The 23892-nt window shown below is 32.9% G+C and overlaps 1 protein-coding gene and 1 pseudogene across 3 annotated transcripts in view; both read right to left on the bottom strand.

Annotated features, from left to right (window-relative positions):
• Positions 1–23822, bottom strand: part of Iqcb1 (IQ motif containing B1) — a 52360-nt gene extending 28538 nt beyond the window's left edge. Inside the window, exons 1-7 of one of the 3 annotated variants that reach the window (XM_015486878.2) lie at positions 23703–23822; positions 23149–23239; positions 19931–20042; positions 19566–19728; positions 17850–17979; positions 10170–10263; positions 6799–6898 (exon numbers count right to left, since the gene is read on the bottom strand). In XM_015486878.2, coding sequence (XP_015342364.1) covers positions 6799–6898; positions 10170–10263; positions 17850–17979; positions 19566–19728; positions 19931–20030 — 587 coding nt within the window. In that variant the 5' untranslated portion in view covers positions 20031–20042; positions 23149–23239; positions 23703–23822. The remainder of the gene's footprint in view (positions 1–6798; positions 6899–10169; positions 10264–17849; positions 17980–19565; positions 19729–19930; positions 20043–23148; positions 23240–23702) is intronic. The other 2 variants (XM_015486877.2, XM_048794445.1) reach the window with 2 other exon arrangements.
• Positions 23145–23892, bottom strand: part of LOC107143112 — a 15071-nt pseudogene continuing 14323 nt past the window's right edge.

The raw sequence follows: 23892 nt of genomic DNA, 5'->3' as shown, positions 1-23892 counted from the left end.
GAACCCAGAATTCAGCCCTGAGTACGGTGCTTGCGCGGCTGGCAGAAACTGCAGCGCTGTAACCCTGCGTCTCTATCCCAGCGCGCGCTGCATACTCTAGCTGCGGGGCGATTTGCTGAATAAGCCGAGTTACCCTCCGTGCGACAAACCTCTCGCGTTTGAGTCCCCGTAGCCGATCCTCATGCGATGGAAATCCTTCCTCCAGGTTCCGGAGCACCCCACTATTGCTGGAAATTCCTAACAAGATATCCTTTAGCCGTCCTGACTTGTCATACTCCCACACAGTGAAGCAGCACACGGGGGTAATGCACTCCCCTCGCCGCCATCTTCCCTTCCCTCCCAGGCTCTCCAGTTTATAACCTTTATTATTTACTCTGCTCTCGTTTTTTCCTATTTTTTATTTTATTTTAAAAATTTTTATTTTAGTTGTTGATAGACTTTTATTTATTTATATGTGGTGCTGAGAATCGAACACCAGTGCCTCACACGTGCCAGGCAAGTGTGCTACCGCTGAGCCATAGCCCCAGCCCCAGCCCCTAAAACATTAACATTTATTTACTGAATTTATTGAATTCCTATTGTGTATAAGGTACCATGGTAGATATAATAGAAAATACAAAAAGTAGTCACAAAAAGTCCTCTCCTCAGAGAAATTCACAAATTCAGAAGAGAATTTCACAACATACTAAATAACAAGCATTTCAAAAATTTCAAGGCAACAATATGAGCAAAATCACAAGACAGTTCAAGGTCACTTGCTAGGTAATGTACAAAGATTATGTACTTAATTTAGAAGGAATCTTATTTTTCCTTGGTGTTTCCTTCATTATACTGACAATTTCATCTTGCATTATAGATGTCATGAAAAATATTTACAACTTAGAAAAAGTCAAAAGGGGTTACTCATTATTCTTTCACTATGTGCCTTAAGGAGTATGTGATTTTGTAGGGACATATACCCTTGTTTGACCACTTACTATTAAGGTATTTTAAATTTGATGGTGGAAATTGAATATTGTCAATGATGTTTAGTTGAGAACAAGGCAAATAAGACGCCTACACAATAGCAATGCAAATGATTTCTGTCCTGTACAAAAGGTAATTCTAAAGGCTAATACGATATATTGCTTTATTAGACAGTGATCTTTTTTCTATTAGTATTTTTTAAAATTTATTTGCAAGTTCATTTCTATAATCCTTTGACAAACCAATTCTATAAATCTCCCTCCATTTCTCCTTTGAGCCTCTATAAATATTTTACTAGCTCCCTCATGAGAGTGTTGAATAAAATTTTTGATCACTTAAATTTTATATTTGCTTATGTCATGTTTTTAGCCTTTTGGAAATTATACTTCAATCATGACCAAAGTAATTTTAAGAGAGTCCAATAGCCTCTTTTAAATTTAAAAATCTCAGAGTTGAAAGACTTTAAAGGTCATTCAATCGAAATATGTGGGAATCTTGGTGACACATGTTTCTATGCTGCCTTGGTTTTTAAATTATTTCTTATGCCAGGGATGTCCAATCCTTTCCTTTGCATCATTTCATTATTATCACACCATTCAAAACTCAAGTAAAATATATGTTCATTTCAAAAAGCCTTCCGTAGATAAACCTATCCCAGTCTGATTACTTCTTTACTCCACATTCCAAAAGGATTTAATGGATTATAATACATTATTTCAAATGTTTTTAAATGCTCTTTAAATTTCCCAATCCTAAAAATATGTTCTGCAGGCCACTAACTCCCATCTTATTTTTCTGCTTCAAGTCCAAACTTCCTTGATTCCATTTCCTCCCTCCCCATTCATTTCTTAAATGACTACACTTGGCATTCTTCCTCATTACTTCACTACACTTCATCAAAGTGCATTTAATTAATATAACTTCACAAATACCATGTCACACATATATCACTAACAGCTTATTTTCCTACCACCTATTTGTACTTGATGTTCTCCACCCACGTAGATTCTTTGATACAATGTTCTTCTGTTCACTCCTTCACCCTCCACCCATATATTTCTGACAAAATTTTCTAAAGTTTTCTTTATAGACTCCCCTTCCCCAGCACACCCCTTAAAGATTATTCCCCAGGAATCCATTTTCAACCCATTTTTTCTCCATCTATTCATATTTCCCACTGACCTTATCTTTTCTCCTGTTCAGTTTTACTACCATTTATAAATTGTTAGTTTGTAAATCTGTAACTCTAGTTCACCTCTCTTCATGAATCAGTTATTGATGGACATTTGATAATTTTTTTTTTTTAAATATTTATTTATTTATTTATTTTTAGTTCTCGGCGGACACAACATCTTTGTTGGTATGTGGTGCTGAGGATCGAACCCGGGCCGCACGCATGCCAGGCGAGCGCGCTACCGCTTGAGCCACATCCCCAGCCCCCATTTGATAATTTTTAGTCTACAAAGATTTGGATAGATGCTTGGTTTTTAAAATTGTTTTTAGTTATTGATGGACCTATATTTAATTAATTTATTTATATGTTGTGCTGAGAATCGAACCCAGTGCCTCACACATGGTAGGCAAGCGCTCTACCACTGAGCTATGACCCCAGCCCCATAGACACTTATTTTACTGCCTGCTGAACCAACCTATCCAACACTGAATTCATCACCTATCTCACAGAGCTAGCTCCTTATGTATTTCATATACTAGAGTCCAATTTCCCAAAACAGACAACTTGGTGTCATACTTGACTGTACCTTTCATCTTATTTCATTACAAAACGCACCACATCCTGAGGATTTTTATTTTTAATAGCTAAAGTATAATTGATATTCAAGAAACTACACATATATAAAACATAGAATTTGATCAGTTTGATGTTTCACCAACACACACAAGAAAATGAATACATCCATAATTCCCGAAGCTTCCTTGTGTTTCATTATAGTTTCTCCCTCTTGCGTCACTGACACTTCAGGCAATCAGTGACCTGCTTTCTGTCACTACAAATTAGTTTACATTGTCTAGAATTTTACATAAATGGAATTACACAGTATATATTTCTTGCTGTCTCGTGTCTTTCATGGAGCATTATTTTTATATTCTTCTATGTTGCCATGTGAAGAGTTCATTCTTGTTTATTATTGAGTAGTATGCTATTGAATAGATATAGCACCATTTAATTACCTGTTAAAGGACATCTAAATTGTTTTTAGTCTTTGGTTATTACAAATAATGTTGCTATGAAGAGCTGTGTACAATTCTTCTTAGGCAAATACATAAGAGTATTGGAGTAGAATGGATATATATAATGTGGCAGTATACATTTAGCTTGTTAAGAAATTACTAACCTATTTTTCACAGTGATTGTACTATTTTACATTCCCAGAAGCAATGTATAAGAGATCTAGCTCCTTCGTATCATTGTCAACACTTGAATTAGTGTTTTAAATTTTAGCCATTTAATGGCTATGTAGTGGTATCTCCTACTGACTAAGGGTATTGAACAAAATATTTTCATTTGCTTATTTGTCATTCATACATCCCATACATCTTACATGAAGCATCCAATTATTTTCCAAAAAAATTTTTTGGTTAAAATTTGAGAGTTCTTTATGTATTCTAGGTACAAGTATTTAATAAAATATATACTTCGCTTATATTTTTCCCAGTCTGTGAATGTTTTATTTCATTAAAAGTATCTTTTCAGAAATAGACTTCTGAAATTTTGATGAAGTCTAATTTAAGTCTGATCAATTTCTTATTTTGCAGATTTTACATTAAGCATTACACCTAAGAATCTAGGAAATTTTTGCTCAACACAGGTTTTATACTAATTTTCTCCATGAAGTTTTATATTTTAAGTTTCACATGTAGGTCTTTGCATATTGATAGCCAACTGTTCCAACTTATTTTAAAAGGCTACCTTTCCCCAATGAATGACCTTTACTCTTCTCAACTATTCATATCTGTGTGAGTCTATTCCTGACTCTATCTTGTTTCATTGATGTTTCTGACGTATTAAAGAAGTAACATCACTGGCATATCATCTTAATTATGGTAGTTTTATGAAAAAGTTTTTAGATTAGGCATAGTTCTCTAACTTTGTTATTCATTTTCAAAGCCAGTTAGACTACTTTAAATCCTTTTGTTTCATATGAACTGTACAATCAGTTTGTCAATTTCTACAAAAATAGAAATTTTAATAGGATGCGTTTAAGGTATACAACATGGCATCTTTCCATTTATTTCTACATTTTAAAATTCTTCTTAGCAATACTTATAATTCAGTGAATGAGTGTTTCATATTTTTGTTGGATTTAATATTTTATGCTTTATAAATTGCAATTCTTAAATATTTCAACTTCTGTTAACTGGATATAAAATTTCAGTTTATATTTTATATCAATTTTTTGTTCTACCACTTAAAACTCATTTACTTTAGAAGATTTTTTAATTAAAATGAGGAATGAATGTAAGATTTTATCAAAGACTTTTTCTATATCTACTGATAAAATGATGTGGTTTTTCTTTTTTTGGTTTGTTAAAGTGATGCATTATACTGATTGACTTTAGGATATTAAACCAGCCCTAAATTCTTGGGATAAATCCAACTTATTTATTAAGAATTATACTTCCTACATTTATATACCCTCCAGTGAGAAAAAAAAGATTGTAATATGCATAGCAGTTTCAAAAGCCATGTTTAGTTAAGATACTTTGAGATAGTTTGATCTTTTTAGGCCTCAATTTTATGATTGATTTGGATGGTCTGGAATAGTGCTCAGTTTGGTGCCACTTCACAGCAACAGGGTGAAACCTTCTTGGATACCACCCTACCTCATGCTCCAGTGTTTATGAGGTTTTCCAGTTTAGCTTTTAGTAACAGGCATGATTCCCAAACCTGTGTAAACTCCTAGAACTGTGGTTTGTTTTGTTTTGTTTTGTTTAAATCCTTTTAAATTATTGCTTTTCCTGACATTGGGTAGTTTCTTCCTTTCTTTTTACACATATGTGACCAATATTTCTACCTCACTCTTGACTTGAAGGGACCTCTCTGCCAATCTCTGGTAGCTCTCTTCTCTGATATTCTGTCTTGTGTACTCTAGTTATCTTGTTCTTCTTGTATTCTCAGCTCTCTCTGTCTTCAACTCAGTCTGGATGGGATACACTTCCCTATATCACTGGCTAGAAACTGTCTGAATACTATGTCAAGACAATTGTGAGGTTCACTTCTGTTACAGTTTGGATATTTAATGTCCCTGAAAGGTCCATGTATAGTAAAGGCTCAGTCTCCATGATGGCATTATTGGAAGGTGCTACAACTTTTGAGAGATGAGGCCTATTGGCAGGTCTTTAGGTCTTTGGGGACACTTTCTTGAAGAGGATTGTGGGTCCCTGACCCCTTCCTCTCTTTTGCTTTCTGGCCACGATGTTCTCCCTCCATGATGTGCTGCCTCACCACAGGCTCAAATCCATGGGGTCAACTGATCATGAACTGGATCCTTCAATACTAAGCAATAATCATCTTTCTCTAAGTTGATTGTCTCAGGTATTTTGTTATAGTGACAGAAATCTAATACAACATTTATTTTTTCTTTGGGCTTACTTTAACTCATTAGTTGACTGATGTTCAATTTCTTGAAAACTAATGTCTTTTTTTTTAGGTGATGGTAAATCCATTTCTACTATTCCATCTTAACAAAAAGTGGACATGAAGTCTTGATGAGTTTAATCGGTTATTTTCTAAAATCCATCCCCAGGTATCAGTGTTCAAAATCAAGATTTCATTTCTTCACTTGCATTTTTGAGATTGTTTCCTCTAGGTGCCATCTTTGTCTAGAGTTTTGTTCCACTTACCTTTCTTCCAGTAGCAACCAGAGTAAAAAAACTAAAATGTAATCTGACCATTTTCATCTACTTAAAATATCTTCACTTAAAATGGTTCCCACTGCCTATAGGATAAGACTTAATTTTCTTAACATAGAATATAAATTTTTCAAGATTTAACCCTCTGCAGAACTTGCTAGGCATTTCTGATACTGAACTTTAAGTCCCAACAACAATGATTTTCCTACTTTTCACTCTCAGTGTGTTTCTTACCTCTATGCTTTTGCATGTTATTATCTGCATATACTGCTTTCTCCTCATCTTCCCTGGACAATTTATCATCCTTAAATTTTCATCTTAGGTGTTATCTTCATTAGGAAGAATCCCCTCTCAGTTTGGGCCAGAAGCTCTCTAACATTTGTGCACATATTTAATACCGTAACACAATAATTAGGTTCATGTGTCTACCTATCTCTTCCACTCTACCACCATTTATCTTTGAAGATAAATTCTGAGTTTTAATCAACTTTGTAAATGGAATGACAGACAGTACTTGACACATACTAGCTGCTTAATTCACACAGAACTGAAAGAATGATTTCAACTGTGTATATTTTGCCTTTTTATTTTCATCTGAGGAATTAGTACTTTTTTATATGCCTCTTTAGTATTTATCATAATATTAAGCTTGTTGCTTCTTAAATAAATAAGAGAATAAGCATTTTTTACTGTGACCCTAATATTTTTCTTTGGGTATTACACTAATTTCTTCTTTAAGCCTGGATTTGGCTAAGATCTTCTTAAGCTTTGATAGCAATTTGATAATAAATTTCTAATCTTTTATAGTATTTTTACATTTTTTCCTGAAAGACAATGGTAACATAGCTTAAGTATCACATACAAGTCAAATGCAATTGATTTCAGCAAAATTGGAATAAAATTGGTAATGCTTCTGTTCAAAAAATAAAAAATTAGTATCATTATATAAAATCAAGTCACCTGTTGATCTGTAGTATATTCTGTAGCAAAGTCATGACTATAGATCCTATTTGAACATTGTCAGTCTGCAGTAAGTGTAAGAAATGGTCACTTTGTAAGACTAAAAGAAGAAAAGAAAGAAAGATTAAAGTAGATTCTGTAATACCACAAGTGGAATTTTGCCTTTTTAAAATATAATCAAAACATGACCATTTTTGCTGAATTTCTTGGCTCTTTGTACTCTACAATAAAGATTTTAAGATGTAGGCAGATGTATTTAAACAGTCATAGGCATTCTATTTTCATGAAAGGTTACACTCAAGATAATTTCTATAAATAGTAATGAATTTATTATCACCTCTCTTTAAACTGAACATAAAATAATATATTCCAAATTTGAAGACCTTTTCTAGCAATGAATTTCAATGAATTAATTTAAATACTGAGGAGAAATTATGAAGACTTGGCATAATATGCTTACGCAAGTTGCTTAACCTCTTAGAAACTCCATTTCGTCATCTGTAAAACTAGAAATAAGTAGCTTTCACAATAGCTAATACAAATGTCCTAGAAAAGGGTATATTCCCAGTAAATGTCATTATCTATCTATTTATCCCTTCTTCAAAGCTGAGCAGAAAAGTAAAATAAAATCAAGTATGTTGGCAAGCTGGCTCTGTGGGACACTACATTAGCTTCTATCAAATAATGTGACTCTTTCCCTTTTCTATATTCTGAAGGAACAGATTTGATTTCTTTCCCATATTAATTCCTGTTTTTTGATTCTATTTATATAGTCCAGTATTTCACTACCCACCAGTTTTCCAAATGTTTAACAACTTAAAAATAATTCTACTATTATTAAATATTTCTATTGCTTTTTATGTTTTGTTAGTTTAAACATTCTTTGTAGCTAGAATAAGCATATTTTCCATTTTTATTTACTTAAATGTTTATTAATAACTCTGGAATTAACTTTGAATTCACTAAAATCACATAGTACCTAATATGTATACAATTTTTTTCCCCACTGGAAAAATTTAGCTAAAATAACTCACTAAACAGTGATTCCATTTTAATTTTATGCCAGTTAGCTTATAATATATTATTATATAACTTATTTTTAGAGCTCCTATTCTGTTTTTCAATAGTCAGAAAACTATTTGGTAGAATAAGTCCTACCTTACTGCCACTACTGCTCCAAACAAAAACAGACGCTGTACCCATTTATTTACTTATTTCAACTTTTTACAATGAAAGTTTCAAACATACATAAAAGCATATAAGATATTATAATGAATACCCACAAACCAGTCAATCAGCTTTAACAATGATCAACTAGTGGTGAAACTTATTTTACCTACTCCCTCATCCACTCTCATTTTATTTTGAAATACATCTAAGACATCAAATTATTTTATCCATAAATATTTCAATATAAATTGCCAAAAAATTAATTACTAAGCAATAAAACATAATAACTATCTCTTAATTTCATCAAATAGCCAGTCAAGTGTATCAACTTCTAACTGCTTTGTGAATTTTTAAAATTTATTCAATGTTCAAATGATATGCATGAATTGTGATTAGCTATCTTTGAAATTCCTTTTAACCTATAGATTCTTCTTTCTTATTTCCCTTGCAATTTATTTGTTGAATAAACTGTGTCAATTCTCAGTCTAGTTTTCTTTCAACTTCTCAGTCCAGTTTTATTGAATATATTCCAGAGGTATAATTTATTTCTCTGATGTTTTTTATATGAATAGTTGGCATTAGAGGATTGAAATGACCCAGGATAGAATTTCTGGCACATACAGTTTATCTGTGATGTTATAATCTATTAGGAAGCACCTAATGACAACCATGGCTAAATAACCTCCAAATCTGTTAAATCATTAAGGGCTGCAAAATGGGTGCTGTGCTATCATACATTTTCACTTATTACTTTGAACACTTTTAGACAAGACTGGGCATGTTCAGGGGTGGAATGGCCATAGTCTGGAATGCTTTTACAAAGAGAAATTTTTCTTTATCTATATGTAAGATAATAATAAAAATAAGTTCCCTAGCAGACATTATGGTGATTTTTAAAAAAGTCTTGCTAATGAATTTGATGTGTTTCAATCAATTATAGTTATTATCTTTATGACTGTTCAAATTTCCTTATTTGGCCAGTAAAAGGCACCTTAGGTTGGCTCTTGACTTCTTTTCACAGAATTCTAATAGATTTTGATTGCTTCCTTTCCACTTGGTATTTTAGAGCCTTTTGGGTTTATCTTTGTGTAATTCCTACCCCAGACCTATAGTCAGCCATTTCTCCAGGAGATTTTTCTATTTAGAATGAAAAGGTTATCAGAAATCTCATTTTCAATGTACTAATTTGTTTTTTTGAATATGAATTTATAATCATTTAATCTAGTTCCAAACGTAGTTTCAAAATGGAATATGGCATATTTCAAGTACTTTCTCAATTTTTACTAGATCTTTATAACCAAAGTCCTAAGTACTTTATGTTTTTGGTTAAATAGTTCTTTAAATTGGGAACTTATAATGATATTTGTCCATACCAGGAAATATTGCTAAAAAATTATTTATGCATGTTACTTAGCTATGTACATATAACTATCCAAAGTATAAAACATTATTAAAGTAGATGCCTTTGGGAAATAGAATGGGATTATGTTTTTCTTCACAATGCTTATAGAACTATATGACTCAATGTCTATTATATTCTGAAGGAAAAAAGCTGAATTAAAAGAAGATTTCAGTTTAAGTATTATTTCCTAAAACAAAACAAAATAATGAAAAAACAATGTTCTTATGGTGTCGCATTTATGTTAAACGAATTTTTTCAAGAATAAGAACTGTGCTATAATTATCACCAAGAAATATTTTCTTAATCTTACAAACAACATAAAATTAACCCATATTTATATTTCTCAATGTAAGCAGAAATATATGACTTTTAAGTTCAGTAAAATGTCATTATATAAGTTTATTCTCACTTAGGATATGAGTTAAATCATATCTACTATGTACATAGGAATTTGTCTTATAGCATATCTAAAACAGTAACAGTAATCTTTAAAACAAATTATTTTTCCAAGATTAAACTTCTTATTAATCCTTATGTCAGATTTGCTAAACAGAAAAAAGCTAAGGAGAAAGTTGTATTTTAGCAATATTACCTTGAGTATAATATTCACATTGTCAATGTGGACTATTTAAAGCTGGAATATCCAAATGACTTTTTTAATTACGGGATTATTTCAACATGATGTCACTTCACTATGGTTATCTGCATAGTATACAAGGCGTTTATTTTTAGAAGAGATCAAACTGTTAGCAATTAACTCTACAATTATTGTCAGTTACATTAAAATCTTTTCTCTTACCATTCTGTATGAGTTGAACATGGCCACCTAACAGCCAGAATAGAGAATCAGTCACAATTTGGAAAAAGTGCAGTATTTCATCTTTTTCTTCACCCTTTACACAAAAGACAAACCCAATTGACAGTTCTGTAATTACTTTCACTAAAAAAAAGAAAAAAAAAAGAGACTTCTTTGGGGTGTTAGAAGACTCAGTTTCTGGATCTAAGAACTACATGGTTTTATAGTCCTTTTAGTTTCTTAACTGTAAAACTTGTAGCTATAGTATGTTAATACTTACTCTACCTTCTATAAATGGCTGTTATCCAGATAAAATAAAACAAAATAAGTAGTACAAAAGTACAAGTTGATACACTAGCATTTTTCAACACTTGCTATGCATCAGAATTATGTGTGAAGTTTTTAAAATACACCCTAGCACAGGCTTTAGCCCAAATATACTGACTCTCATTCTCTAAAGACAAAGTCTGGACATCTGTATCTTTTACAGTTAGGTAGAAGAGTTGGTGGTTATGTGGCCAGGTTGAAATCCACTTCAATATGCAAATGTAGGTGTCAGTATGTAATGCTTTTTTTAATAGTACTTTTCAGTTCCAGTTTTAATGAGGGCAGAGATCAAGCCATTTAGCTCCCTGTTATAACTCAATGTTCTGAAACATAGTAAATGTTCAATCAATATTTATTCAATAAACAAATGATGATTTTTTTGTTTTTGTTTTTCCTTTCTGGAAAGTAAGGTGAAATATTAGTCTAATTAAGTGTTTTACAGTGGAAAATAAGAAACACTGATTCTACTGGAAATTTCTGTCATTTACTGGCCATGTAACTTTTTTTTGTAGTACTGGGGATTAACTCCAGAGTCTCATACAGTGGATGTTCCTTAAATCCCTGCAGACAGAATGCATTGGAATTGTTTTCCCCATCCCCCATGGATTCTTTACTACCCAGCTACAGGTTGGCTTTGAACTTGTGATCCTCCTGCCTCAGCATCCCAATTAGCTGGGATTAACAGGTGTGTGCTACCATGGCTTGGCTACCTAACTTTAACAGAAAGTGTTATAAAGGACATTAACTTAAACATTTTCTTAATGTTCTGTAGCAAAAAAGTGAGGACAAGAATAAAAATTTATGATAGCTATGATTATTCTCTGTAATAATGCTAAGTATTTTCTTCCCATTATTCTAGGATAAAGTTAAGTGCTCAGTAAACAGGCATGTGTTAACAAACAACAAACCTACCTTCTTAAAAAAACACTAAAACAAAAGAAATGTTATATTAGATCTAAGAATCACTTTGGTTCCATAAACTGCCTTTGCCATTTTTACCCAAAGATACATCAGAAAAGGCATGGTAATTCTCAAGTGTTGTCAGTCACGAAGGGTAGTACAGCTACATTTCTAGACCATTCACTCTGGATGCTAAATTCTCATTAGAAATAATTAATGTGTACTTAGAATTTTAAAAATCTAACAACTGGAAAAAGTAGACACCCTTTCAAGCTGTTTCAAACCTAAGTTTACTAATTAATCACAACTTTTTAAATTCAAAATAATTAAAATAACATAAAACAAAAAACTCAGTTCCTCAACAAAGGTATATTACATGCTGAATTAGTAGAGGGTTCATGGCTACCATATTGGACGGTGCAGAAATAGACCATGAAGCCATAAAAATAGATATTGCCACTTAAATTTTTTAAATTGCAGGCAAAGCACCTAAAAAAATCATATCTTTAAGGTGACAAATATATGAAAAAATTAAATATGGCTTTCTTAAGATTTTGCGATTTTCTCTACCTATCCAGCACACGGAGCCACAGTTTCTCACTTTGCACAAATAAACCACATCTATCTCAGACATCTCTAAGGCTCTGGACATGGTTACTGGATATTAACTCTAAACTGTCTCTCTAAGAAAGCTCATTCTCTATTACTCTCTTCTTCCAAGTTTTAACTAGCACTCATCTATGAGGCTTTCCCAAACTACAGATGTAGTACTGACATGTCCTTTATATCAAACCTTGATTCCATATACTTAATTTGAAAATTCAACTGACTTCAAAGCAATTATGTTGTTTTTTTCATGAAGTTTCTAGTTTCCTAATTCTGTTAAACATCTGAGGCCTTAAACCCTTGAGGTCAGCTTAATTTAGCTCTACAATGATATACACTATCCATTTAAAACCAGTGTCTGATATTTTATCTTTTATATTCTTTCAATGTTTCTTTCATAATATCTCATTTAATTCTCTTTGTCCAAAGAATCAAGGCATTATTACCTTAGCTCTAACTTACTGAAATAATCTAGAAATGTTTTCTTATTAGCACACTCATGCCTTCTAAAAAGCCTTTTCTAATATTTGTACATTCAAGTTCAAACTCTTCTCTCTGAAATCCTATGCCCTTTGCAATCTTGTCCAACCTTACTTTACTTTTAAACCTTATGGAAAGATTGGAGTAATAAATTTAAGTCTGGTAAGTATCTGAACAGGAATTCAAATATGCCATACTTACTTATTTTTTTCTTTTTTGGTCTTGTCCCTTTCCCCTGCCTCATACTTCCAAAACTTATCCATTCTTTTGAGATATATTGATCAAGTACCACTGGTTCCTCAAGCTTTTTTCTAAACATTCTTGTTCACATTTGTTATTCCTTCTCTTTCTCTTTATAAATTTTACTTTTCTATTAGTTATAGGCCAGATAATATTTTAGGTGTTACATTCTCTAACAACTAAAATTTACTGTTGTAGAATAAAAGCACCCATGGATAATATATAAACAAATGGATGGAGTTGTGTTCCAATAGTTTATTTTACAAAAACAGAGTGGAATTGGCTTACAGACCATAATTTGCTAACCAACCTTTTGTTGATCAAAATGACAAATTATGGAAAAAAATGTAAAAAGCAATTATCTGAAGATCCTAAAGAATAGACAAAACCATGTAGATGCGACCCTGAAAGAAAATGTATTGGCTGAGATACAAATTTATCTTGTGTGATGGTTAATTTTATGTTTCAATTTCACTGGGTCATGGGGGTGCCCAGATATTTCACCAAACACTATTCTGGGTACACACCAGATACAAGAGTAGTTTTGGATAAGTTTAATATTTAATGTTTTAGATTGAGTAAAGTCAACTGTTTTGCCTAATATTGGTGGGCTTCATCCAATCAGTTCAGGGCCTGAAAAGAACAAAAAAGCTGATTCTCCTTCAAATAACAGGAAATTCCTCTTGCCTGGCAGCCTTTGAGCTGGCCAGACTCGAAGTGAAACACCGTTTTTTTCCTGAGTCTTGAGCCTGTTGGCCTTTAGCCTGGTACTATGCCATCAGCTCAACTGGTTCTCAGTCTTTTAGACTAAGACTGGAACTATGCCACCACCCAACTGTAGATCCTGGGACTTGTCAGCTTCCCCAGTTGCCAATTCCCACTGCCCCTGCTTCCCCACCCTCCAGGAAGAGAGGGAAGGAGGTTGGGAGGACAGAGAGAGAGAGAGGTAGCTCCTTTTGGTTCTGTTTTTCAGGAGATCCCTAATACTTCTGGCTTTTCTGTCAAGAGTACTTGCCAGTGTTTGTGTAACACAGGGAAATGATCTCTAACAAATCACAAAGAAAGGAGTTCAAACAAGAAGCTATAATCTAACAATGCCATTTTTCACAGAACTAAAAAAAAAAAAAATCTTAAAATTCACATGGAACTACACACACACACAGACAAAACAACCTCAAATAACCAAAGGAATCATGAGTAAAAATGAATAAAACTCACCTCAAAATATATAAGATTACAGTAACCAAAGCAGCAGGGAATAGGTATAATAGACCAATAGAACAGAATAAATGTCCTAGAATAAATCCATACTCAACTGATTTAAAACAAAGGTGTCACACACTGGAGATAAATGGTGCTAGGAAAACTGAATATCTACATGTAGAAGAATTGAGACACCTGCAACTCATCATATACAAAATTATCTTGAAATGAATATAAAAGACAAATGTTAACATCTGAAACTGAAACTACTAGAAGACAATATGGGAGAAAAGCTTTAGGACACAGGAATGGGCAAACATTTTTTGGCTAAGGCTCTAAAAGCATAGGAATTACAAGCAAAAACTGACAAACAGGATTACATAAAACTAAAAATGGGATAAAATATTTGCAAACTATATAACTGATAAGGGGTTAAGAATATATAAGGAACTTGAACTTCTTAATGGCAAACAAAACAAAACAAAACCAACCAACCAACCAAACAAAAACTGATTATAAAATGAGCAGCAGACTAAAAGGACATTTCTTAAAAGAAGATACCCAAGTGGCTAACATGAAATATATGAAATAATGCTCAACATCACTAATCATCAGGGAAATGCCAATCAAAACCACAGTGACTTTTCATCTGGCTCTAGTTAGAATGACTATTATCCAAAAGATTTAAAGTGCTGGCAAGAATGTGGTAAAAAGGGAACCCTTAAACATTGTGGTGGGAATGTAAATTAGTACAACCATTATGGGAAAGAGTATGGAGGTTCTTCAAAAAATCAAAAATACAACTAACATATGATCCAATAATCCCACTAATAGGTGTATATATACAAAGGAAATGAAATCAAGAAGCCAAACAGAAATCAGTATTCCCATAATTCACTGCAGCACTATTCATGAGTCTATCAACTGTTGAGTGAATGAATAACTTGGTGCAGTGAGCATGAGGTAACCCCAGCAACTTGGGAGGCTATGGGAGGAGAAGCACAAGCCTCACCAACTTAGCATGACCTGTCTCAACAAATAAACAAACAAAACAAAAAAGGGCTGGGATGTAGTTCAAAGGTAAGGTGCCTGCGATTCAATCCCCAGTACCAAGAAACAAAGACAAAAAACCTGATGAATGAATATAAAAATGTGGCCCATATATATAATGGAATACTATTTGGTCATAAAGGATAAAATTCTATCACTTGTAACAATATGAACAGAAGTCAATTTCATCATGTTAGACGAAGTAAGCCTGGCACAGAAAGACAAACACCACATGATCTTACTTATATGGAATCTTGCTCAAATGTGGGATCTTAACAAACAAACAAACAAAACCTCAGAAAAGATGAGTGAGTAGAATAGTGGTTGCCAGAATCTGGGAAGAGTAGGGAGAGGGGAGAAATGGGAAAAAGTTGTTGTATTTAAATAAGAGAAATAAGTTCTAGTGTTCTATGGCACAATATGGTGATTATAGGTAATGATAATGTCCTATGTATGCAAAAAGTTGTAAGACTGAATTTTGAATGTTTTCACTGTAAAGAAATAGTGTGGGGTTGGGGTTGTGGCTCAGTGGTAGAGTGCTCATCTTGCACGCATAAGGCACTGGTTTCGATCCTCAGCACCACATAAATATCAAATAAATATATTATGTCTACCTAAAACTAAAAAATAAATATTAAAAAAGAAATAATGAATGTTTTGAGTAGTTAAATATGAATACTCTGATTTAAATTATGCAATGTATATGTGTAATAAAACATCACAGGCACCTCATAAATATGTAAATTTTTATATGTCAATTAAAAAAACAAAAACAACTATAGTATAAATAGGCTGAGGAATCAGAAGTTGGAGTTTGGGGCTGCCAGAATATCTCTGAAGGAAGTAAGCCACAAAGCAAGGAGTTCTAAAATCTATTTATACATTTCCAATAAATTCTTGATTTCTATAATGTGCATGTGTGAGAAGAGACTCCAAGGAGTCCCGGGGAAGTTTGAAAGAAATTAGCGGCAATTTCATCATCCACCCAGTGTTAGGCACAAAAAATTTGGAGTTTAAGTTCTTCCTAGTTAGACAATCTGAATTAACAACTTTTAAACTAAAGGACCACATCTAAGAAGTAAGAATTATAAATCAGGACTAAAGGCAATACTCTAACTACAAAACTAGAGTAAATGTATCCTGAGAAAAATTAAAGCCAATGCTTTATAAACTCAACCAATCTGCCAGAATTTAGTTGCTCTCAACAATTTTCACAGGAAAACAGCATTTCAAGAATGTATCAGTCACAGTGTCCATTATAAAACAAAAAATTAGACATGAGAAGCAGAAAAATTTGAACCAGTGTAAAGAGAAAATACAGTTAATAGAAAGACTCTCAAATGAACTAGATTTGTAAATAAGAACTTATTATAATAAATATGGTAAAGAATCTTTAAGAAAATATGAGAGTAATAGGTGAAGAAACAGAGAATCTCATCCATTATGAAAACTCTAAAAGAGAAAAATAGAAATCACAGAACTAAACAATATAATACATGAAATAAAAAATTCACTAGACAGGAATATTATCAGATTAGACATCTCAGAAGAAAGGGCTCAGTGAACTGCAACAGAAATGATCCAAACTGAAGTAAACAATAATAACAAGATGAATAGACCCTTAGCAATCTGGAATACCCAAGTGAAAAGAATGAGAATGGGGCAGGAAAAAAACTATTTGAAAAAACAGTGGCAATTTTCTTAATGTGAATGAATACATAAACTCAAATATATGAAGTTCAGTAAGCCCCAAGCAAGATAAATATAAAGAAATCCACGCTACAAAGTGTGAAATATGATAAGTCAAGAACTATGTAATGTTTTGAACAACCAACAATAAAAATTAAAGGAAAAAAAAAAAGAGAATTTAGAGGAAGCACAGGGTGGCCATCTCTCTGAGTTATGACCAAAATCAGCTTTAGATATAGTCCAGCTTTTAGATATATGTTTATATGTAAACACAGTAGTCCTTTATTAAAATGATTTTCATTGGGTTTATACAGAAAATAAAGTTATCTTTACAATCATTTAAAAAAAAAAAAAAGAAATCCACGCTAATGTTCATCAAAGAAAAACTGCTGAAAACCAAAGAAAATAGGAATGTCTGAAAAGCAGCCACAAATAAAAAGGCTATATTATATAAAGGGGAATGAAAATAAACAAAGGCTAAATTTATAACAGAAATAAGAGATAGTAAAAGACAATGTTAAAAAATCTTTAAAGTGCGAAAAGGAAAAACAAACCAATATGAAGCATATAGAGGGCCATAAAACAACTCTGAAAATAATTCAAGGAATTAAAATGATATAATGTTATCTGACCACAATAAAATTATATTTAAAATTGGTACCAATAAAGTATCCAGAAAATCTTCAAATATTTGGAATTGGGCAATATATGGATCAAAGAAGAGTTCATGTAGCATCTAGCACAATGTACAAAAGAAATACTTATTAAACTATCTCTAATCTCTTGATTAGAGAAGAGATGTGAAAGATCATTTTTATTATTCTTCACCATTGTAGCTACTGAGAAAAGTTCTAGGCTTAGAGAACAAACTAATATACAGAGTGGAATAACAAGATAATTGAAGTAGAAAGTATGTTTTAGGAAGATGTTATGGACATAAGTGACTATGGGTGAAGCACAAAATTGAGTAGTAAGGCAGATTCTTTGAAAAAAAATACAGTCTGCTTTAGCTAGCATATAAAAAATGTCAAAAGTAGAGATAATTTTTTTATTGTGATTTTTAGAATGTTAAATCTTCTATACTAATTGTACTTTCAGTCAAATATTGCACATTTAAAAAATAAAATAGGACATATTCTCAGAAATTAAAATGAATTGGCTATAAACACAAAACACTTAAACACACACCTTAGCTGCATTGATGAAACATGTTTGCAATCGTCTCTCCAAAATTAGAAAATTTACTGCTGCTGATGGAAGTAATTCCTTGTAAAATTCCTCTGCATCTTCTCCTGGATCTAAGCCTACACAGCAATGGCTTAAAGAAGAATGTAAATTATTTGTGTTAATCATAAACATCAGCTGAATGCTCTAACTTTTTTAGACATTATACATTAATGAATATCCTGCTTTTGTTGCCAAGTCAATAAAAAACTTGTTGTAAAACTAGTCTAATAACTTTCTATAAAAAGCATAGTGTAGTATGGATCTTGTTTGTATTTAGGTCCAGGATTCATAGATCTTAAAAAAGAACATGTCAGCCATTCAGGAAATCAAAGATACTCGGCTCACAATAAAAAGACATGAGCTGAGTTTTCAGTGAACTGGGCTCAATCACTCTAAAAGTCATAAAATACCTTAATTCATGAATAAAATTTCTGTTAAGTGAAGCATTTCAGACATCCAACAGCTGAAAAACACCATATTCAGGATGGGATTAATTTTTGAGGGACAGATAAGGAAATAAAATACTCTTTAATTTTACACCAGCTCTGCTTTCCAACAGATCAACTTCTCTAAGACCTGAAAATTATCTGCCTGCATATTTCTTATATTAGAAGGAAAAACAAGCAAAACCCTAACTCTAGGAGGAACACTTTACAATATACATTAGAGGACAAAAAGTCATTTAGAAGAAATGAATCTTCTTCAACCTTCACATAAAAGCCACTCTTTGGATATGAATTCAACACTCAGAAGTCAAAAAAGTACCTATGGAGTAGACTAATACCAAAGAGTCCCCAAATCAAGGGTTGTAGGCTAATGAGTGAGTACTACTGTTTGAGTCTTTCCAACAAAATGTACAATAACAAGCAATAAAAACTACATATTGAGCCCACTATACACCTAATGGCAAATGTTCATATACTGCAACAGTTTTTATTTTCCCTTTAGTTGTTAAAATTAATTACTTAAGAGTATATACTTTTGATAGAAAGCATTAGTAAATATAATTATGCTCAATTAATACTGTCATGAGCTAGCATATTTTATCAAAACATAAAGTAATTAAAGATTACTTAAGAAAATCATTAAACTCAAAAACTAAAGAAGAAAAGAGTATTGTATACATTTATTAAAATTTTCAACTGTATAGTGTGAATTTGGCCTTTATCTAAATAAATACTTTATCTAATAAAGTAGGAGTAAGCAGTTTAGAAAGTTAGTCTCCAAAATAAATACAAAGTGAAATGAATAGTTTTTATATCTGTTCTCCTATACTACTCTGCTCATGCACTTTCATTTTGGCACCAATTTCATTCCACTTGTGACATACATTTACATGACTGCCACCCAATCTCTATTTTAAGTTTCTCAAGTACAGATGTAGGTTCTTAATTTCTTCATTTCTTCAAATATTCCTGAGTCAGTAAAGAGCAGATCAGCCACTTGTGACTTAGTAATAAGCATAATAAATGATCATCATTTATTGAAGTTTAGCAGGGAAGTTTTAGAAAATTCCAAATAGAGTAAGTAAATAATAATCTAAAAGTATAATTAAAAACCTATCACAGGATATTCCAATTCCTATAAGGAAAATAAATAAAATAGAAGTAAATGTTGTAAATCACAATAAAAATACTAAATTCCTTAAGAACAAGCTGACTTATTGATTCATTTTACCTTAATATCTGTGTAAGCTGGGAAATTGTAGTCCACCCACCCTGGATTCGAGAACAATCCTGACCGAGGACCAGAAGGCAATATTGAATGAGGTCATAACAGTATATATCTTGTTTGATTTTCTTCAATTCTGAGCTTCCTACAGGTGTGTTGTTTATTATTTCTAAGGCAAAAGAAAATAAGATATACTTATTTTTGCTCAGTATATCCAAAGGCTACTTATATTTTTATATGTTGAACAATTCTAAAAATATAAAGGAAAAAAATCATTGCCATATCATAGTGTTAAGGTTTCTCTGCACAATTCAAAACTGAACCAATGATAGAATTGATTTTATTTAAAAATCATAAAGTCTTTTTCTTACCTTTTAACTTCAACAATATAACAGGGACATTCTGTTCAGGACTTTTTGCAACCTCAGCAGCTAGAGATAAGATCCTTGGGTCTGTACCTGTTGGCTTCATTTCACATATCACCTGTATTTTAACAGAATCAGAAAATAAAGTTTAAAAAGCCATAAAATATTCATTCCCTAAATAATGTATGAAATTGAAGATCAATATGAATAAAAAGTTTTTCTTGCCTTGTTTTAGAAATGCAGTTTTTTTTTTCATTTCTTCCTTTATAGGAAATTAGTTTTTCTAATTAATGTACATCTAAAAGAGTTCTACATCCCTATACCTTACATGTAACATTTATAATAGGTATTGGTATTGCATTTTCACTGTGCTAGGAGCTTTATATTTACTCTCTCCGATATGTACAATTCTGGAGTAGAATTTACACATGAAAAACTGAGTGTGCGGTAAAAAATTCATATTGCAGACTTAATAAGGCTACTGTTTTAAAGGTCTGCTTACAAGGTCATTCCTTGGCTGGCATCTTGAATGTGGATATTAGAAGGGTTTCTACTATTCTGTGAAAAGAGTAGTTCACTGTTCCTAAAAACAATGCTGTTTATGCTGAACACCTGATTTCCTTGGAGTCCTGGAATTCTGGTATTATGCTAGCAGAAGGCATCTACATGACTTCATTTTCCAATACTTAATAAAAAAAAAAAAAAAGAGGTTTATTTAGCTCACAATTCTGGAAGTTCCAGGGCATGCTACGTATTGGCTTGGCTGTGGTGATTTCCTCCATCCCATCACTGTGGCTGTGTCACACGACAGATGTTTAACATGACATGAGTTAAACATCACACTAAGATTCAGAAATGTGTAATTATAAGAAAACCAAAAATTATTTCTAGAGTATAGTGAATAAAATCAATTCTCCTAAAAATTTTAGAAGTTCACATCTCAAATTGTTACTAAAATTTGTTTATATAAAACTTTTTAAGTATTTGAAGTTCAACATAAGTCATCATTTAATAAAAAGTATCTCTCTTTTTTTTTTCTTATATTGGGGATTAAACCCAGGGGCACTTTAACACCTTTTATTTTTTTATATTGAGATGGGTATAATTAAATTGCTTAGGACCTTGTTAAATTGCTGAGGTTGGCCTTGAAATTGCAATCCTCCTGCCTCAGCTTCACATCTCTGTATTGCTGAGATACAGGCATGCAGCACCATACCTAGCTTTCCCTTACTTTTAATAAAAATTAACATATTTAAGTATTTACTATGAGATAAGCACTCTGCTAAGTACTTTTAAATGAATTATCTTATTTAATTCTCACAATGGGACTCTGAGATAGACCTTGTAATCGTTTCCATTTTACAAATAAGAAAGTAAAACTTGAAAGTTGAGAAACTTATCATGGTTTCATCAATATATGGTGGCATCAGACATATCAGATTAGTCTGATTGCAAAACCTATGGTTTTAATTACAATGTTCATTGTATTCCCTCCCTTGTAAAAGAGTAAAAAATCACAAAATATATTCCTGAATAACCTACTTCTAGCTCACTTTTTTAGCTAGTATTCAGAACTGGCACTACAGTCTATCCTTTATTTCAAAAAGTTGACCATAATATAGGCATCAAAATCATCCCTTGTAGGGAAAAATATAAATCATTAAAATATTTTACTTAATTTCATATCCAAATGGTATACTCTTTTAATTTGCGTTTCTTTGAATATTAATTAGGGAGGTCAGGCATATTTCATTTCACTGGTCATTTTTTTCTTTTATACATTTTCTATTCATATCCCTTAACCATTTTTTATTGGCTTGTCTTATTCTTCAATAGAAGCTTTTCATATATGGATATGCACCTTTTGCAAATATTTTAAAGAATATTTCAAAATTGCTAAGAGTACTAGGAAAAAGAAAGCCCAGAGCAACTCCTAGCACATAGTAGGTGCAAAACTTTCTAAGGGAGTATATACAATTATCTCATCCTTTCCAATGGCTGCATTATGCTATCCTTCCTTTATAAGAGTGCATCAAAATACATTTAAGTGTGCTAACTGGATGTCATTTAGGCTGTATATTATTAGAAGCAACGGATATCAATGTGTGAGTCTTTATGAATTCATGCTAGTATTCCCATAGGACAAATTCCCTATGATGGTGATGACTGAATCATAGGAATACATATTTTAATATTATCTTTTACACTTTTGCCAATCTTTGAGATTTCTATTTAAATAGTATAGTCTTGTTTGAAACTGCATTTCTATGAGTTTTAGAGGGACTCTGCCATATTTCATGTTCACTAGTCAGTTTTTTCTTTTATATATTTTCTATTCATAGTTTTTACGATGACACATATGGGGCAGACTCCTTGCTAATATTCTGGTTGGGAAAGAAAAGTGTTATGTGTACATACATAAAAATAAACGTAAAACTTCTTAAGCATACAAAATATGTGAAATGCTAAATAGATGACATTGATAAGAATTCAGACAATAATTAAAGAAGTAAGCTTCTCTTAACCAGTTTTCTTATCTGAAAGTAAAATTAACAGCAATTCCTACCTCCTAGAATAATCCAAAATTTAGAAAAGAAGGCAGGGAAAAATGATAGTCTTAAAATATGACAATACAACTGAGCTTAATAATAATCATTTGAAGAGCTTATTATGTGCTATGAAGTGTTCAAATGCTTTCATTTAATCATGTCAAGGATCACAAAGAACAGGCATTCTTTTCCCCTAATTTTAATGATAAGCATACTTATAACTTTTTTTTTTCTTTTGCAATGCTGCTACTGGTACCCAGCGCCTTGCCGGTGCTTGGCAAGTACTCTATCACTGAGCATCACATCCCTTACCCTTAAGCATAATTTGGGGCAGTTTGGTTTGCACAAAGTCACACTTTTAAGTATGAAGCTGGAATTCAAACCCAGAGATCCTGGCTCTAAAACCTGAGCACTTACCTACCATATGAAACAGTCTGAGTTCACAGACCGAGGGAGATACATTCACCTACCGATATAGAACAATAAACTGACAAATATGCCTAATAAAGAAGTAAGGGAGTATAGTTTGATTACACAATTGTCCTGAAAATCAACCACTTGTTACAGCAATCATTTGTAAACATTTGTGTATGTTTTTCTCATCTTTACAATAAATTCATGAACAATGACGGAGAAAAAGAATGCCGATTATTGATCAATTATTAATACTGTTACCCAGTTACCAGAACACCAGCTCGAGCTTCAGCCTTGATCCTTCGGGAATCACCTCTCCCTAGTCGTGCTCTTTTACTGCCTCCATGAACCACTATGATGGAAATAAATGAAAGAAAGAAATCCACTGCAATGCAGTTACAACTGATCCTAAACGCCTGCGGTTTCTAACTTCGAATCCTCGTTTTCCTTCCTACACGTCCTTCCTCCAGTCTTAATACCACCGGGAACGTCCTCGGTAATTAAAAGGTCAAAAAGATTGCCGAGGTAACGGCGTCGCTTCCAGTCACGCACAAGCACCGAGGCTCCTTTCCCCGAGATTCTAGACTCGGCTTTGGCGCTACCAGTCCTTTGGCCAGTCGCCAGGCCTAGTACCCAGACACCGCCCTCCTTAGGCCTCAGTTTCCACACCAAGATCTCCACAGAAGGCGTGGCTGGCCGATTTTCCCCGTTAAGAGGCCCTACATGCAGGTTCACTGGGTCCAAAGGCCCGGCATCCGGACATCCCGGTATCCCAGGGCCCTCTCGGTCCCCAGCCACCACCTCAGGTCAGTTACCTCATCCCGGTTTCGCGTTCCTGCACCAATGGATCCTAGTTCCCCCACGTACCACGGTGAGGTGGCCCTTGCCAAGCGGCCTGCGTCGCTACGCGGGAAGGGATGGGGGGGGGCGGAGAGAAGCGCCAAGGGGCGAGGCGTCCGTCACTAGGCAGCCAATCAGAGCTCCAGGGGCGGCCGGGGAGACGTG

Source organism: Marmota marmota, unplaced genomic scaffold (assembly GCF_001458135.2).
Source record: "Marmota marmota marmota unplaced genomic scaffold, marMar, whole genome shotgun sequence".
In the NCBI taxonomy this organism is placed as follows: domain Eukaryota; kingdom Metazoa; phylum Chordata; class Mammalia; order Rodentia; family Sciuridae; genus Marmota; species Marmota marmota.
This window is presented reverse-complemented; position numbering and strand designations above follow the sequence as displayed.